This window comes from Ceratotherium simum, chromosome 1, assembly GCF_057802395.1.
Source record: "Ceratotherium simum simum isolate JZ-2026a chromosome 1, ASM5780239v1, whole genome shotgun sequence".
In the NCBI taxonomy this organism is placed as follows: Eukaryota; Metazoa; Chordata; class Mammalia; order Perissodactyla; family Rhinocerotidae; genus Ceratotherium; species Ceratotherium simum.
The window spans coordinates 108,773,079-108,790,003 of record NC_141900.1 but is presented as its reverse complement, the minus strand read 5'-3'; the positions used below and the strand labels follow the sequence as shown (position 1 = coordinate 108,790,003).

General features: G+C 39.5%; 1 protein-coding gene across 3 annotated transcripts in view; it reads left to right on the top strand.

Moving 5' to 3' along the window:
• The window catches only part of LMBR1 (limb development membrane protein 1), a 162,929-nt gene extending 146,955 nt beyond the window's left edge, over nucleotides 1-15,974 (top strand). Inside the window, exons 16-17 of one of the 3 annotated variants that reach the window (XM_087433676.1) lie at nucleotides 2,431-2,592; nucleotides 8,219-15,974. In XM_087433676.1, coding sequence (XP_087289802.1) covers nucleotides 2,431-2,592; nucleotides 8,219-8,304 — 248 coding nt within the window. In that variant the 3' untranslated portion in view covers nucleotides 8,305-15,974. Of the gene's footprint in view, nucleotides 1-2,430; nucleotides 2,593-6,011 lie in introns of all 3 variants that reach the window. The other 2 variants (XM_087433671.1, XM_087433681.1) reach the window with 2 other exon arrangements.
• The last annotated feature ends 951 nt before the right edge of the window (nucleotides 15,975-16,925 follow it).

The following is a 16,925-nucleotide window of genomic DNA, read 5'->3' as shown; positions in this document are numbered from 1 at the left end:
CCTGGATTTCTTTTTTTGAGGTCAACCTGAGATATCCTGGGGACCAAAACATCTAAGGAGAGAGATTGCTCTTTGCCTGTTGTTTCAAATTAGGTCTTGACCCTGACTCTCAAGATACTAAATTGAGTCCACTAAGAAGTTCTAGTGAAAGCACTTTCACATTGTTCATAACATACCTTTCATTCTTACTATGCTAATGCATTCTGTCCCTGACTTCACTCTCATTATGTGGTAGTGCACAGGTACACATAGGCTAGCATGGTACATAGGCCAAGTCTAGGGTGGTGGCTGAATTACTATTTAGCACATACCAGTGGTTTCCAAAGTCGAGTTTGTACCCCATGGATTCACAAAGTAAGTCATTGGGCTGTGTGAAGAAACTATTAGAACTTGTATTTATCTTTATCATTACAATTTTTAAAGTCTTCTTTTTCTCTGTATATAATGTTTATGCCAGTGAATAGTACATATATAGTTTACAAATAAATACATGTATATTGGGTATATGTACTCTAATTTTGTTTTTGCTAATGGTAGTGGGTGATCAAAAAATTTTTGAGACCAGATTAGATTCTTAAGGAGCATCTGGGCAAGGGTTTTTATTCTGTGATCTATCAGTTCCTCCATAAATGAGATTCATGATATGCAAAATTTTGTGTGTGTGTGCATATGTGTGTTTTTCTTGTGAAAAGATCCATGGCTCTCACCATATTCTCAAAGGAGTCTTTGACCCTAAAGGTCAACTAAACTACTTATTTGGGATCCCTGGGCTTAAACCACTGAAGTTTGTTTTGGAAGAACTGTATCTTGTTTACAGATAACTTCCTAGTTAAATTAAATGGGACTCTATTTGAAAAATAAAATATATAATTAGGTATGTATTCCTTTTAACAAAGTATAGTTTTATTAACGCTTCTATCTGAGAAACTGCAGCCACAAACGTTGCCGTGATCTCATGATGTGTGATCTATGCCACATTCTCTACTGGAGTCTGGGTCCCTTTTACCTTCTTTAAAAAGTTTTTTTTTTGTATGTTTTCATTAGTCTTCTATCTCTTTAAAATATTATGGTAGATTATTGTCTCTCAAATTCAACTACATTGGCCCTGGGTAGATGTGGCTACAAAAAACAAGTTTTTGAAGCCTCCTATTTTTATGACACTGTTTAGATATGAATATTTTTCTGTTGTCTCTGTAAGATGCTTTTGTGGAGCGTATCCCTATAATAGGTGGTGGGATTGCATTGGGGTGGTGGGGATGAGAGTTAAGTTCAAAAGTCAGCTGATAAGGTGAAATTGAGTTGATCAGAGTTATTCTTGACCACCCATAAAATAAAAGCACATGATTTTGTTTATGCAGTCTTTTGTGGTTACAATTTTGTGTGGCCCCAAGTAGCTGTTCCGTTTCTTCCTTGAAGAACGTCAACAATCCTGTCCTCTCGCACTTGACTGACCACCTTAATGCTGTTTTACTTATTTATTCATTTACCAATGGTCAGAAAAATCCTACCATTCACATATTCTTTCCAATGAGTATTGGGCCTAAGGCACATGCTCACTGGATAGAATGTCTGCTTAAATTATTTTTCTAAATAAAAAGACTTTTTAAAAAATGTGTATAGGTGAATTTAAGTAACTTAAATGCATGGGTGATATAACTACACTCCATTTTCATCTTTGCCATTTTACTCCACAAGCCTGTAGCATCCAATTCAGATTAATAATGCTTCTTTTTTTTCCTGTAAAGGAATCATCCTATTTGTTTATTCATTTATGTAATAAGTATTAAGTATGTGCAAGGCGTTGCTCTGGGCATTGAGGTTATAGGATTGAAAAAGACAAAGTCCCCATTCTCATAGAACTTACATTCTAGTCGGGAAAGTAGGCAATAATTAAGCCAAAAAGGAAAAGAAATATTTCAGGTAATGTGTGCTATGAGGAAGCATAGTTAGGATAGAGGGCCAGCCATGGAGGGTCCAGCTGTTTTAGGTAGAGGAAACAGGTTCCCTCTGCGAGGAGGTGACATTTAAAGGGACCTGCGTGAAGAGAGGAGATAAGTGGTGGGGGAAGCATGAGGGTTTGTCGGGTGTCTTGGCCTATTTCAGTTGAGCATGCAGTGCCCATCCTCTCCATGTGAGCAGGACAGTAGGTTTCTTGTCCATGTAAGAGTATTCTTGAGTGAGTGACAGGGCATTCGTTCTGGCCTCATTGCCCATCACTTCCACGTGACTGTGGCATGTGGGTAAACTGGGTTAGGGTTGACTGAGGTTTGTTCCACGAGATAGCAATTACTTGATTTAAACTAGGATTCCCACTAACAGAAATGAGAAAGTTCATGGAATTTGATCTATCTGATTTGTACTTTATTTTGTAACATTTATAAATGTATTGTACCTGATTTTATTAAGGGCTGTTTTATTTATTTTTAACAGGAATCACTAGATTTGATCTACTTGGAGACTTTGGAAGGTTTAATTGGCTGGGAAATTTCTATATTGTATTATCCTACAATTTGCTTTTTGCTATTGTGACAACATTGTGTCTGGTCAGAAAATTCACCTCTGCTGTACGAGAAGAACTTTTCAAGGCCCTAGGTAATCCTGAGGTTTATGGCTATTTTTCTCTCTTTCTACTAACAATAATTTTGACATTTGAGCTAATTTTAAGTTTTCACCTGTTCATTTTTCCGAATGTGTAAAACCTTGGGGGTCACATTTCTGACCCACTACTTATTCGTTATCCTCTTGTGTAAAATTACTTTATGAAGCCTCAGCGTCCTCATCTATAAAGTATGATAATATCTTCTTCGTTTTAGGACTGTTGTGAGTATAAACTGAAATCATTCTCGTAAGGGCCTGAGCATAGTCCTGGCACATTTTAAGAGCTCAATCAATATCACCTGTTTTAATTGTTATGATGATGGTGGTTGTGGTGAGGTGAGGAGGATGATGGGCTAAAGGCTTATTTTGGGTAATGATATCACTTGCTAGTTTTAGTTAAAGATTGTTTTGAGGCCTGGATTTTACAAGTATCAGGCTGACCTGTAATTCTCTTCAGTAAGCCAAATAATAATTCAGGATAAAAATATTAGTATTCTTGGCATTAATAGGAGAGAGGGCATTCATTATCATGTGTTCCACGAGTTACATGCATGTGATAGTGTTAAAAAGTCCTAGGTTTGCCTAACATATAAAGGGTGTAAATGTAACCAATGAATGTATTTTTTTTTGTTTGCTTCAACATTAGTACTAGATATATTTCAAGCTTTGTATTTTAGGAATACCAGGACAATATAAACTGTCTTGCTATATGAACGTTCTTGGGTTTGGGATGTGTATTTTTATAATAAAAGAAGGGATAGGCAGTGATTATTGAAAGCTCATTTACCTGAATTGACATCATTTGAATGCTTATACTTCGTATTCCATTGTGGCTTTTAGCTATTGCAAAAGGCAACATGATGATCTTCATTAAGGTCCTCTGGTTTCAGATAATTTACACCCTATGAGCCACAATAAAGCCTCACACACCACCAGGCCTTTCCAACCCGATGATGGAAAGGATGACCTTTGGGAAGGAAAAAAGATTTCAGATTATCTATTCATGTGTATTTACTTTAAATTCACCCTTTGAGGGGGTGGCTGATGAAATATTGGCCTGAAAGGGAAGAGTTACATCTCATTTCAGCTGAAGCATCTGATAATTTATGGATTTTAATGTCTTGAGTTTCATAATGCTGGCCAGATTACCATCTACAAGATGAAGTGGGAACCAAATAGTCCTCTCAGCCAAATGTCGAGAGTTAAAACTTCCTTGTTAAGCCTGTTGTAGCCTGAGCAAGATTAGTTAGCCATAATCTCAGTTAAATTCCTACCTACCATTCACTAAAACGAGATGATTGTAAATGAATGGCAGTAAATTTAGCGTTTGAGTGAGGTATTCTGGATATCATCTTGCTGAGGAAGCTTTTATTCAAGTAGTAAAATATAACTTAACCTCAGATGAAGGTCACATGTGTTGTGTTGATTCTTTGACCATGAAAAGCAGTGGAATTATCAAGAGTTGTGTAAAACTTTTTAATATACAGATTTAGTTTTTTCCTGAAGTGTTTTCTATTATTCTTTGGAATGCTCTAAGACAACAAAGCCTTATACATAGAAAAAGATCCTCGTTAAGTACATATAATGTTTGAATGATCTGAGATCTTAAGATGATTTCACTGGGAATCACAATTTGATTATAAAATTTAACTATCTCGGGGCCAGCCCCGTGGCGTAGCAGTTAAGTGCACGCGCTCTGCTGCTGGCAGCCTGGGTTTGGATCGTAGGCGCACACCGACGCACTGCTTGTCAGGCCATGCTGTGGTGGTGTCCCACATAAAGTGGAGGAAGATTGGCACGGATGTTAGCTCAGGGCCAGTCTTCCTCAGCAAAAAGAGGAGGATTGGCGTGGATGTTAGCTCAGGGCTGATCTTCCTCACCAAGAAAAGAAAAAATAAATTATAAAAAAAAATTTATCTCCTTTCTGTTTTTCTCTTTTTTTGTAGGCTTTTTCCCTCTGCTACTCTGTCCATTGATAGTAACAGTATCTATCTCATAGAGTATTTTGTACAAAGTAAACACTCAGAATTTAGCTACAGGAATGGTGGTGGAGGTGACTGTCTCTGCAGAAGAGAGACACTGTAGTTTTTCAGAATGCATAGCCTGCACTGCACCCAGGTGTTAGCAGTTACTAACTAAAATCATCTATCCTAAACGGGGATTCTGCTTCAGTTAGGACACTGATTACCTCCCTGGTTCTCTGCGCCCACTTCCTTCTCCAGCAGGCCCTGTTCAACACCCTTCCCCACATCCAATAGCTGTGGGCTCCTGTGGTCACTTAGTGGCGTGGCCATTCTTGAGACCAGAGTTGTTTTCTGTGTTGGATTGATTTCTTTTTTCCTTCCTATTCATCTGTCATAGACAGGCTCAATTTTACTTTTTCTTTCATTAAGATATGCAGGTGATAGTAATTTTAAAATTTGGAGTGCTATGTTGGTTTAAGAGTGGTATAAAATTGCATAGCAGTCAGGTAGATAACCATCTGGAACTTTAGGGGAAAAATAATTGTATTCAAGTATGTTTTTGAGGTGTCACAAAGGTCTGAGCCTCATAAAAATTGTTTCCTCAAAATCTTTTCCATAGACGGCTACTTTTGTGTTCTTGAACGTCTTTGCTTGGAGCTTTAGTGCCACATAAACTCTTAAAGTTGCTTCTACCTTTTCTGCCTTTGGGGGCACAATATTGTTCTATATATTAGGTACATTATGTAAATAATTGCTGCATGATATAGAGGGAAATTAATGTAACTTAAAAAGAGTGATAGTTTTTTATTCTGTGAAACATCTTTGAGTAGTGAAATATTATTTATATTCAATTTGTTCTTTTGCCATTTCTTTCTCTTTTTCTTTTTGGTAATGTTTGTCATTGCTTTTTCTTTTTAATTACATGTTAATATTTTGGTGTGTCTTTCCATACGTTTTCCTTTGTGTATATACATACGTGTGTATTTTAAAACAAAAATGGGATCATACTTGTCTCAGGTTGGGTTCCCTGGCAAGCGCACTTTGGGATGGGAATAAGCTTGCAGGAGCAAGTTTATTAGAGGGTGCTCCTGGGATCAGAGCAGAGGGCAGGGTTGAGGAAGGAGCTATGAAAAGAGAAGAAGTGGGCTTCGTGCATCTCACCAGAAGCCTCAGCTGGCCCTATGGGATGTTGTGACGGAGGGATGGCCCCCAGAGCTGCACTGGATTGAGGAGAAGCCATGACTTCCTGCTAGGCAGTTGTCTTCAGCTTAGGCTCCCCAGAGGAGCTGCCAGTGGGGAAAAGAGATCTTTGATCCTGAAGGGAGTCTGGCCAGCACATCACACTCTCCACAATAACACTTCACATTCTGCCTTGTTAGTCTCCTCCTAACCCGTTGCTCAACACTCAACAATACATCATTTCTCACCATTTTCTTAATTTTTCTGCAGGCCTTCATAAACTTCACTTATCAAATACTTCAAGGGATACAGAAACAACAAAGCCTTCTGCAAATGGGCATCAGAAAGCATTGTGAGACACACAGCACCACTCTGCAATCAAGAGACCTGAGAACCCCAGATGCACAACATTCCCATCAGTCAGGAGCGCTTCACACTGACTGTGGTTCACAGGGCTTGAGCCTGTCAGGGTCATTTTTTTCATAGTCTACTAAGCACTTGGCTGTCACAGGTCTTCTCTTAATTTAACTTTGTGGTGGACCCTGTAGTTTCTAGCCAAATGCAGATTCCTTAGGGCATCACATTTCTTCTGTGGACACATTTGCTTGCATCTGTCGATACAATCACCCATTTGAGAATGTTAGAAAAGGCAGACTTTGGAGCTTTCTAAGGATTCACTTAAATCCCATTATATATTTTATTCAAAATGTAGAAGCCTACGTGAAGGGCATCCTCGATGCTTGGATGTGAGTGAAGGTTCTGCAAAAAATCCAGGTTTATAGATTGTCATTGTTATAGTGGGTGGAACTGTAATGGTTGCAGATTATATTTTTCACTTCCTTAAAAAAAAAAACAAAAGCATAGTTCTAATTTCTGTTACGAATGATATTGACTGGACTTTGAGTCATGGGAAAAATATGAAATTCTTTTCAAACCTGAGCCTTGGGAGCCACTCCAGGTGTGCCGTCTACTGTGCAGTGAAAGGCACTGCGGTAGGAATCTGATGAACCAGTTCACCGACAGCGCATGTGTATATAAATTCAGTGTTACCTCTCATAACAGAGTTGCCAGTGTTGAATACACTTGTAACTTAGATTTTGCCTTATAGGCTATATGTACACTCCGTTTTTTTAAGCATTTTTCCCCAAAAATCCCTTAATTCCCTGTGCTCCTGTGTCCATTATGAAACTATAAATGCTCTGTGGTAGAAGCCCCTTCTTTCACATTCTTTAGGCTTTCGTTACTTTTGTATTTGCCAATTTAAACCTTAGACTTAAAGAAGTTACCAGTTTAACACCAAAAATGCACAGCATCAGCATTCATGATGTAAGAATAGTTTTGCATTGTACCATGATCTGATAATCATTCAGTTATTAAATTGTAAATAATTCTTGGGATGGTTTCTTGACTTCAAGTCCAAAATAAAATTATACTCTGTGTTACCATCCACTAGGAAAGAGTATCAAAAATTATGCATGCAAAAATATGAGATGGGCCCATTTGCACATAATTCATAGTTATGCAGTCTCTCTAAATACATATGTTCATATGCACTATGTGTATGGCAATAGATTGTCTGTGTTCAGACAAAAGTAAAAACATTTTTCTTAAATTGTTGAACTTAAAAGTTTTTTGGGGGGAAATTTATGAAAAACAGGCTGTATATATTTGACATCAGAAATTTCCACTTAAAACCAAAATAATAAGAAAAATTAATCTGTATATTTGTAAACTTCATTGAGTATACTTCTTTTTTTATTTGTAGGTCTGCATTTCCTTCTGAGCTTCTCTTGTTAAAATGCAGCTTAGTTTTAAAATAAAAGAACATTTTGTGATTCTAAACAACACTTAGTAAATACCACCAGTCTAGTATTGGTGAATTTCTCAGCATAAGATGTGCATACTGAGAAAATTAATAAAAGTTGGTTGCTTTCTAATTTCACTGGTAATTATACCCATTAATTAATTGCAAGCTTTGATTTTTTTTTTTACTGAAATTTGCTTGCAATCCATACTTTGAGCAGACCAGGTCAAGGGGAGAAGAGAAAGAAACTTCTTTAAATAAAAGAGTATCCATTTTAACTTACACGAATTTCAGGGCACATCCAAAGGAAGAGTTCTTGGGTATTTGTTAGATGTCTGAAAATTTTTGAGTAAAATATTAAACTTTTCAATGTCTATATTGGCTCTGTTAATTTGAAAGTTTCTTTCCGTCTGAGGACTTAAGCCAGGTTTGGATTAGTAAGCAGTGGAATGTATTATAAATTCCTAAAGCGCCTTCACTGCTATTGAAACAGAGGATACACATCATGTGGAGGGATGGTTCTGACCTGTGCGTCTCAGGTGCCCATACAGGTTGTTTTATACTCGGTCTGCCGCGTAATTACCACCACTTGAGGCTCCACCAACAGCTTGTATATTCCTGCTCACATACACAAGAATCTTCCTCTTGAATGAGAGACTGACTCTAAATGCAGGTGTTGCTATTGGACACACGCTGGAGGCCGGCTGTATGAAACCTACGGCAGAAATGGGTGGCAGCACACTGAGGCTGAGCGCGTGAGCACTGGTGAGGACCGGCGCCTTGAGGCTTCCCTTGGTTGCAGCTATTGTGCTAGTGAAGGAGAAGGCGGCCAGACCTGCCATCAGAGCTCCAGGTGCCAGCAGCCAGATGGGTTCTGATCTGCTGTTTCCCTTCTGATTGGATGCGGGTACATCAGTGACCGCGTTAAATCCAGTGCTCCCTGGGATCCGTCTTAAAAGGGCCTTAGGCACTGTAGTTGCTAAGTTTCTTGAGGAGTCTTAGCCAATTCTTATCATTAATTGGTTCTGCAATATTTAAATAAGTTTTTTTTTAAATTATAAATTTTACAGGTTATAACATTTGTAGTGATTTTCACTGATTTTCCAAGATATTTCTTGGCTTTAATATTTACTTAGCTTTATTCTGTATAAAAATAGACCTCTAAATATGATACTTCATGTGAAAATTATACACACACACACACTAACGTTAGCTCCTTCAGTGCCACACCGAGGGGTTGATTAGTGGCTAAAGATGAAACCTTCCACGTGGTTTTGACTTTCGGATGCCTGAAAGGCACGTATACACCTGATCTCAGGGGCATCGACATCTGCCTCACTTTGATGGAGCACAGGAGACCTCCCTGTGGCCTCAGTAACCACTTCATCTGCCAACAACATAGGCTTACGTTGTTTGAAAATCCTATGTGGCTTTCTTTGTTGTTAGCACAGTATTTAATGTAATCAAGCAGAATTCTTAGAATAATTTTTTTAAAATATGAACATACATGCAGTACTGACTTTTTAAACTTAAAAAAAAACCGGTATGATGTTACTTTAAAATTGATGTTTAGATGTACTGGTGAATTATTTTTGTTTAGAGTGTCTTGTTTACAGATTGTCAGTCTTGTTTGTTTTTATGAGATACTTCTAGTGTGACTTTTTAAATGTCTTAGAAATTAAAGTTTTACAAAAAGTGACTTCATATTTTGGTTAACAAGCACTCAAATATGTTTTTTTCCTCTTAAAGACCATCATGGCTAAAACTTAAGGGTATATAGGTTACTTCCATTTCAGATTTATAAAGGGGTAGTGATTATTCTGGTGGAATGTTGAATTGAGGAAGAAGTAGATATTTTTCTCTCTTTTTGTTATGATTATATCAATTTTTTGCAACCTAAAATGTAGCATCAATAATTGAAATCATGTATGTTTTCTTATTTGTGTGAGTTATTTGGATTTGTTTGATTTCTCTAATTTCTTCTGTAGAAGGACTGAACCAATTATGGTCTGGGCAGCTTAATCCAGAGTTCTTGGAAGAGCAGATGCCATTAGCATCTGGTTAATTCACTGACAGACAGAAGCCGTTACACCAGTGGCTCTCAAGCTTTTTGACCAGAGGAAGAAATGCATTTTACACTGTAACTCCATACACACACACACACACACACACACACACACACACTTCTATACATGTAAACAAAAATTTAACAAAATAGTACCTGCTTTTACTACGTGGGATGCATGCTGGCTTTTCTGTTGTGTTTTCTTATTTTTCAAAATACTAGACACAAACCACTAAGTCATTTCCTGACCTCCTAGCGGATGGGAGCTTTAGTTTGATAAACACAACCTTGGATCTAGTGGAAAGAAGAACAAATACAAAGACCTTCTTTGGCTTTTGAATATTGTTCAGGTGAAGTTCATTGTGACAAAGAAGTGAGTGTATTGTATATGCAAATTATTTGTTGCACCGCAAAAAAAATGTAATAAAATCAGGAGAACTTGCTAAAACTCTAAAAAATGGATTGATTGTAAAATTTCAAAACTAGGTGATCAATCCATATGTCTTGAAGGAGTAGAGCTGGGAGCTAGTTTTCAAGAGAAGTTATTTAACTTCCAATTCTGTAATTCAATTAGGAAAAAGTTTTTCAAGTTCAAATGTAATCAAAGAGGAAATTTAGACAAAACGCAGTTATTCTCAGATACGACTTTGGTTTTGTGCTCTTCTACATGTCCAGAGGAAGTGAGTGGACAGGCATGAGTTAGGAAGTGCAGGGCAGCAACACCAGCTGTGCAGTTTCTGAGGACCACAGTGCAGCAGAAGAGTCGTTACTGTCTGAACATGAGGAGGCAGAGATTCAGATGTGGGCTGTGAATCTGAGGAAGAAAGTTTTATCAGCTACTAAAAACGCTATTTGAATGTTGTAATGTCCTTTCCTTTGAAAAGCTGTTATTAAAAGAAAGTACCACTCACAAACGATGACACCTGAGAGTCGAGACTGTGGGCTGCGACTGTAGCTGTTACACTGATCCGGCAGCTTTCCTTTCACAGCCTCTTGAAGTCGTCCACAGTTCTTTCTATATCGGCATAACAGTAGACTTGGAGAATCAAATGACAGAGAGATTATTGCCGATGCCAATGCCTGTCTCTTGCCTCACTTATATTTCCGTATTCAGAGAGTTTCTCTTTACCTTCTCTCTCTCGTACTCCATCTTTAATTCAGTCTGATTCATTTTTTCTTTTCTTTTTTAGTCATTACCGTGGCATCTCCTCAGACTTTGTGGGTGGTGAAAAGGGCATGGGGATGGGGGTGGGAGTGTGCTCTGCTCTTGTTCTCACACGGTCAGCCCTCAGACCCTCTGGGAAATGGGAATATGCATCCCTCCACTTTACAGATAAGGGGCCCAAACGCACAAAGGTTAGGACCTTTGCCTAAGGTCACACAACTAGTGAATTGAAGAACTGGCTGTGAACCAGGTCAGCACCACTCCAGTCTCACCTCTGCCTGCTTTTGGGGTTTTGGTTTCTTAGTGATTCCCATCAGTTGGTTCAGAATTTTCAAACACCAGATAATGAATTATTCATCGCAAAACATAATCAAGTGTTTCAACACCGTCCCTCTTCCAGTCGTCTGATGTGCTGATAGGGGATTGAAAAAGTGTGGCAGAGCCCCAGTTTCCATATTTCCAAGCCTTATAAACTCAAACAAACATTTCTTTCTAGATTAAATGCAGCTAAACATTTAATAATGCAGGCAACATAAGTAGATATCTAAGATGTGATTCTAAGATGAGACCAATTTTATATATGTAGCTTGCAAAAGGGAGTTACTGCTTTAACATAGCAACAACAGAAACAATAATAATAGCAGCAAGCACTTAAATAGTGCTTCCCTGTGCCAGGCATTGTTCTAGTATTTTACATGTGTGTGCATGTGTATTTATTTAATCATGTAACTTATTTAATCCTCAGGACAACTCTGTGAAGGAGGTACTGCTATTCCCACTTTGTAGATGAAGTAGTTAAAGCACAGAAAGGTTAAGTAACCTGTCCAGGGATCCCCAGGACTCGAGATTCGAACCCCGAGCTGGCTGGCTCCCGAGTTCCTACACTTAACCACTTTATATGTATTGCTTCTCAGATATATTTTACTTATCAGTTACAGCCTATGAGACAAAAGCACCTATTTTCCTACAGGAGCCCCGTGACTGGATGAGAGAACCTTATCTAAGATCAGAACATCTTTAGTTCCTTTAAGAACCAAACAAAGGAACTTGTTTTAAAATTGTTCCCGTTTTAGTGGTGCTTGATGAGGGCAGTGAACCAGGTAGAGAACACGGGTGAGATATTTGGGCTTTACGAATTCGGCTTGGTTGCCTTGAAAGGAAGAAAAACGGTTTTGGAGAAGTTAAAGGTCATGGTTCTGCCCTGCTTGTCACAGCTCTCAGCCCTCCAGGTTCCCAGTGGGCCAGCACGCTCCATGTTTGGGAAAGGCATAGATGGAGCAGCTGCAAGCACCCTTGTTCACTGGTTCAGAGCACAGGCCTGGGGCTGGGGAACCCTGAGTCCCGGGTGAGCTGACCAGAGCTTCCATGTCCTAGGCCTCGGTTTCTCAGGATTTCCTCATTTGGTTCCCCACTAGTATAAAATGGGGCAATGCCTGGGGTTATGGGCAAGGACTAGGAAACAATAGCTGCAGTTATCTGTACTAGACCTACGGGGAGAAAAAATCACGTCTGTGTGCCATGCATGGGACCTGGGTGGCTTTTATATCTGCCTACCTTTGGCATCTACACCTGCCCTGACCACACCTGACGGGCCAGATGCTGGCACAGTGCCTGAAACCTCAGACACTCAATAAGTGTTAGCTGTTATTTTAAATAATTTATTTAAATGTGCTCTTATAATTGCTTGACATTTTTAAGGTAATGTCACAATTAGTTGTAGCAGATCTTATAAAGGACTAAAATAAGCCTTTTAAAATTTTTAACAGTTGGGACTGTGTAGAAACAACTGAGGCCAGTTCCTTAGAAGTCATACAGCATTCATCTAGTTCATCTGAGACTTTTCCAAATGAGTCCTCAGTTACCCTAATGGAAGTTTTTCATTTACCGTAATTTCTTACAATAATAGTTTCTTAAATTATGATGAAGATTTTGGATTGATGTTGGCTATGTTAAAAGCTTGTAATAAGCAAGAAAAGATTTTTGAGTCTCTGTATCCTCATTATGTTTTATTTGGTTAAGCTTGAACGTCTAGATGTGTCAAACATTAGTTTTCTTATGAGGCTTTGTCCTTGAAACAGAAGCCAAATGTAAGTCTACAAAAGGCAATGATATTGCATCATTAAAAATGTTTCCCTTGATTCATCTAATCTCATTCTTAAGTTTCAGTGTTTAAATGTGTATGCCTTTGTAGTCCCATGTGGTTGCTCAGTGACAAACCAGATGCCACCGGAGGATGGTGTTATATATGTACGTAACCTCCTTTGTTTGTGGACTTCTTTCCCTTCCAGTGGATGTGGGGTTAGCTCATTACATCGGGCGGCTCTATAGTATTCCTCTGGGAGCGTATGGACCGGTATTTTAACCACTCCTTAGTGATGGGTGTCTGGCTTATTTCCAATTTGTAACTACCATAAATACCAACAAATTTCGACGTATATCTTAGCACACTGTTCTCTTATCTCCTTAGAAATTTGTAATGAAAAACTCCTTTTTCTTTTCTCTACTCTCAGTGCTTCAGTTCTGGTCACCAAATGTGTGTGGGTTTTTCCTACACCAAGCAGTCCTCCAGTCCTCTGTGGACACCACCAGGGTATCCTACATTTCAATTCACTTCTGACACTACATGGAGTTAGTGCAGACCCCACAGGTTAAGGGCGCAGTCCCACAAGACTGGTCCCCCAAGTTCAGGTTGTCACTTGTGCTTCTGACCAACCAGCTGTAAGTCGGAGGTTCCCACTACCCCCTCCTCTGGTTCAGTGATTTGCTAGAGGAGCTCATAGAACTCTGGAAAACAGTTTACTTATTAGATTACCAGTTTATTATAAAGGATGCAACTCAGGAACAGCCAGATGGAGGAGCTGCACAGGGCAAGGCATGTGGGAAGGGCACGGAGCTTCCATGTCCTCTCTAGGCGCACCCTCAGCAGCTCCAATGTTCACCAGCCCGGAAGCTCTCCAGACCTCTTCAGTTAGGATTTTTTATGGGGGCTTCGTTACATCAACATGATTGATTAAATCATTGACCATGAGTGATAGCTCGACCTCCAGCCCCTCCTCCCTCCGCAGAGGTCAGGAGAGTGGGACGGAGAGTTCCAACCCTCTAATCACTTGCTTGGATCCCCTGGCCGTCCTTTGGGACTTCCCAAAAGTCACCTCATTTACAGAAGCTCAGGTGTGGTTGAAAGGGGCTTGTTATATCAAAAGACACCTTGATCGTTCTTTATCACTTAGGAAATTCCATGGGTTTTAGGAGCTCTGTGCCAGGAATAGGGAGGAAGACCAAATACATATTTCTGATTATAAATCACAAATTCACGTAATTCCTAGAAATGAAAGTCCTGGATCAAAGACAGTACACATTTCCAAGCTACTTCCAGAAAGACCATATCAACGTATCCTCTTGTCAGCAGCATGTGAAGAGGGTTTCTCTAGCCACCACTGGATTTTGCCAGTCTTTTACATTAGTGACACTGACAGGCAAATATTTAATTGGTTTTCTTTGCATTTTCAATAACTAGTGAGGGGAAATTTTTAATTTTAGCAGGTATTTGTATTTCTGCTTTTGTAAATTAACATACTTAGCCCATTTTTTTTTTGGTATTTCATAATATCCTTATTTTTTAATAAAAACTGTGTATTATGGATATTAAATGTTTGTCTTTCTGATGTGTTATATTTTTTCTTGGTTATTTGTTCTTTTAACTTCTCCAAGTTGTTTGATTTTTGCTGTATGGAAATTTTAAATTTTGAAATCATCAAAATTTGCAATTTCCCATAAGGTTTTTGGTGTAATACTTAGAGAAGCCTTCCCTACTCCAAGATTTAAAAAAATATTTACCCATTTTTGCCCCTAATTAAATTGGGATATAATTCACATACCATAAAATTCACTCTCATATATCCTAATATAAAATTAGTATATTCACAGGGTTGTGCAACCATCACCACCATTTAGTCCCAGATCATTTTCATTACCCCAAGCCTAACTACTGTTTTTTTTTTTTTGCTGAGGAAGATTTGCCCTGAGCTAACATCCGTTGCCAATCTTCCTCTTTTTGCTTGAGGAAGATTCGCCCTAATCTGTGCCAGTCTTCCTCTGTTTTGTATGTTGGTTGCCACCACAGCATGGCCATCAACAAGTGGTGTAGGTTTGCGCCTGGCAACCGAACCCGGGCCGCTGAAGTGGAGCATGCCAAATTTGACCACTAGGCCGTGGGGCCAGTGCCAAGCCCTAAGTATTTTTATGATTATTTGTTTCATAATCAGTCATCACTTTATCTGGAGTTACTTGAAAGGAATGCGAGACTGTCACTTGCCACATGACAGCCATTCTCTCCTTCACGCTGAGCAACACAACTCCAGTTTTCTTCAGGGTGGCAGTGTACCCAGCTTCCCTTGCAGGTAGAGGTGGCCATGTGACTTGGATCTTTACCAGGGAGACTCAGCGGACGTGTTGGGTGGGACCTCCAGAAAGGTGACTTCAAAGAAGCGAGTCTGCCAGGAGAAGCACCATTCTACCTCCACCGTGCCCTCCTCGGACCGTGGATGTGACAGGATGTGAGGCTGGGACTTCAAGAGCCACTCTGGACCATGAACTTACCTTGAAGATGACAGCTGAAAGAGCTTGGGTGCCCACTGAGTGGCTGCCTGCCCTGCCCACCCTCCTTAGGCTTCTGAGGAGATGGCGACTCCTTGTGTGTTCAGGCCACGCAGTCAGGTCTGATACAAGCACCTGAATGCAGTCCCAGCACATCTTCATTGTTGCCCCAGATGACAGCCCAGCTGTGGCCATGCTGTATACTAAATAGTATGTGCGATTTCAGTGCCTTTTTCATGAACTAAATGTCCATAAAAGTAGAGCTTATTTCTAAATTTTATATCTTGAATCTCTGATTAGTGTATCTCACGAACTTATTTTGAAGAATATTTTCTGTTAATGTACCAAACACTAAGTTTGTGTTTTGAACCATGAATACTTAAACTCTTGGTTTCATGGAGCTCTTGTCAATGACTCATTCTCCTCTGTCTGGAAACTTCCAGTTAACATGGTGACTTAGTGACTGTATACACATGGCTTATAATTTTGAAGATGCATTCTTTTAAACAGATTGGCATTCATGTTGGCAAAGAAAATTCTTAGCCACTAAACATCCCAGAGACAATTGACAAAATTTGAATAAAGTCTGTGGATTAGTTAACAGTACTGTATTAATGTTATTTTCTGGTTTATGTAATTTTACTATGGCTTGTTAACATGAGGGGAAGCTGGGTGAAGGGTATATGGGAATTCTATTTTTGCAACTTTTTTGGTACATCTAAATTCTTTCAAAATCCCAATTATTACACAAATTTCTGTGTAACAAGAATTATGTTTTAAAATAATTCTATTCAGTTCAGAAACACCTTAACTAAAAATTTTGACTCATCTGCAAGGTGCCCTTGAGGATGAAAGCCATGTGCTTGAGGAGGGTGGGGCAGAAAGATGTGTGTGGTCCCCAGGGCACGGATGTCTGTGTTCCTGGCTTGCCCACGCCAGCCCCGTAAACGTGGTGCAGCCAGGCCGAATCCAAACAGAGGTGATCATAGATTCACAGAAGACAGGGCACTGCTCCCCACGCCCCCAGCACAGGCTCGACTGTTTGTGAGGCGTTCCCTTCATACTGCACACCAGCTGTGTCCTCGACAAACTGCAGGGTGTGTCCATATGTAGGCCTGAGAACCTCGCTGTTTTTCAACAAAACTAATGGAGACTCTGTCAAAGACTATGATCTTGGATCTTCTTAGGTCTCTCACTTCTGGGTGGAAATAGGTTATGGCCTAGGCTCATGAATTTCATATTACTCCTGATTATTGGGGCTTATAGAGAACTTCATCCCCTAACATAACCATGAGGACCAAGGATAAAGTTTTCTAAAATTCTTAACACCATTTTAGATAAGTTAGATGTGCATCACTCCCTGTAGAAAGCGAAAGCAAGCATTTGATGGGGTTCAGGACACACTACCAAAATATGGCACCTTGGCACACTGACTATTTCAAGCTGAAGGTGTTTGAGAAAATGCTAGAAGCAGGAAGGTCTCTCTGACTTCCTTCCCCCTTCACCCTTCTTCCCTGAAACAGGTCTTAAGACCCTCTTGTGAGAAGTGCCGGC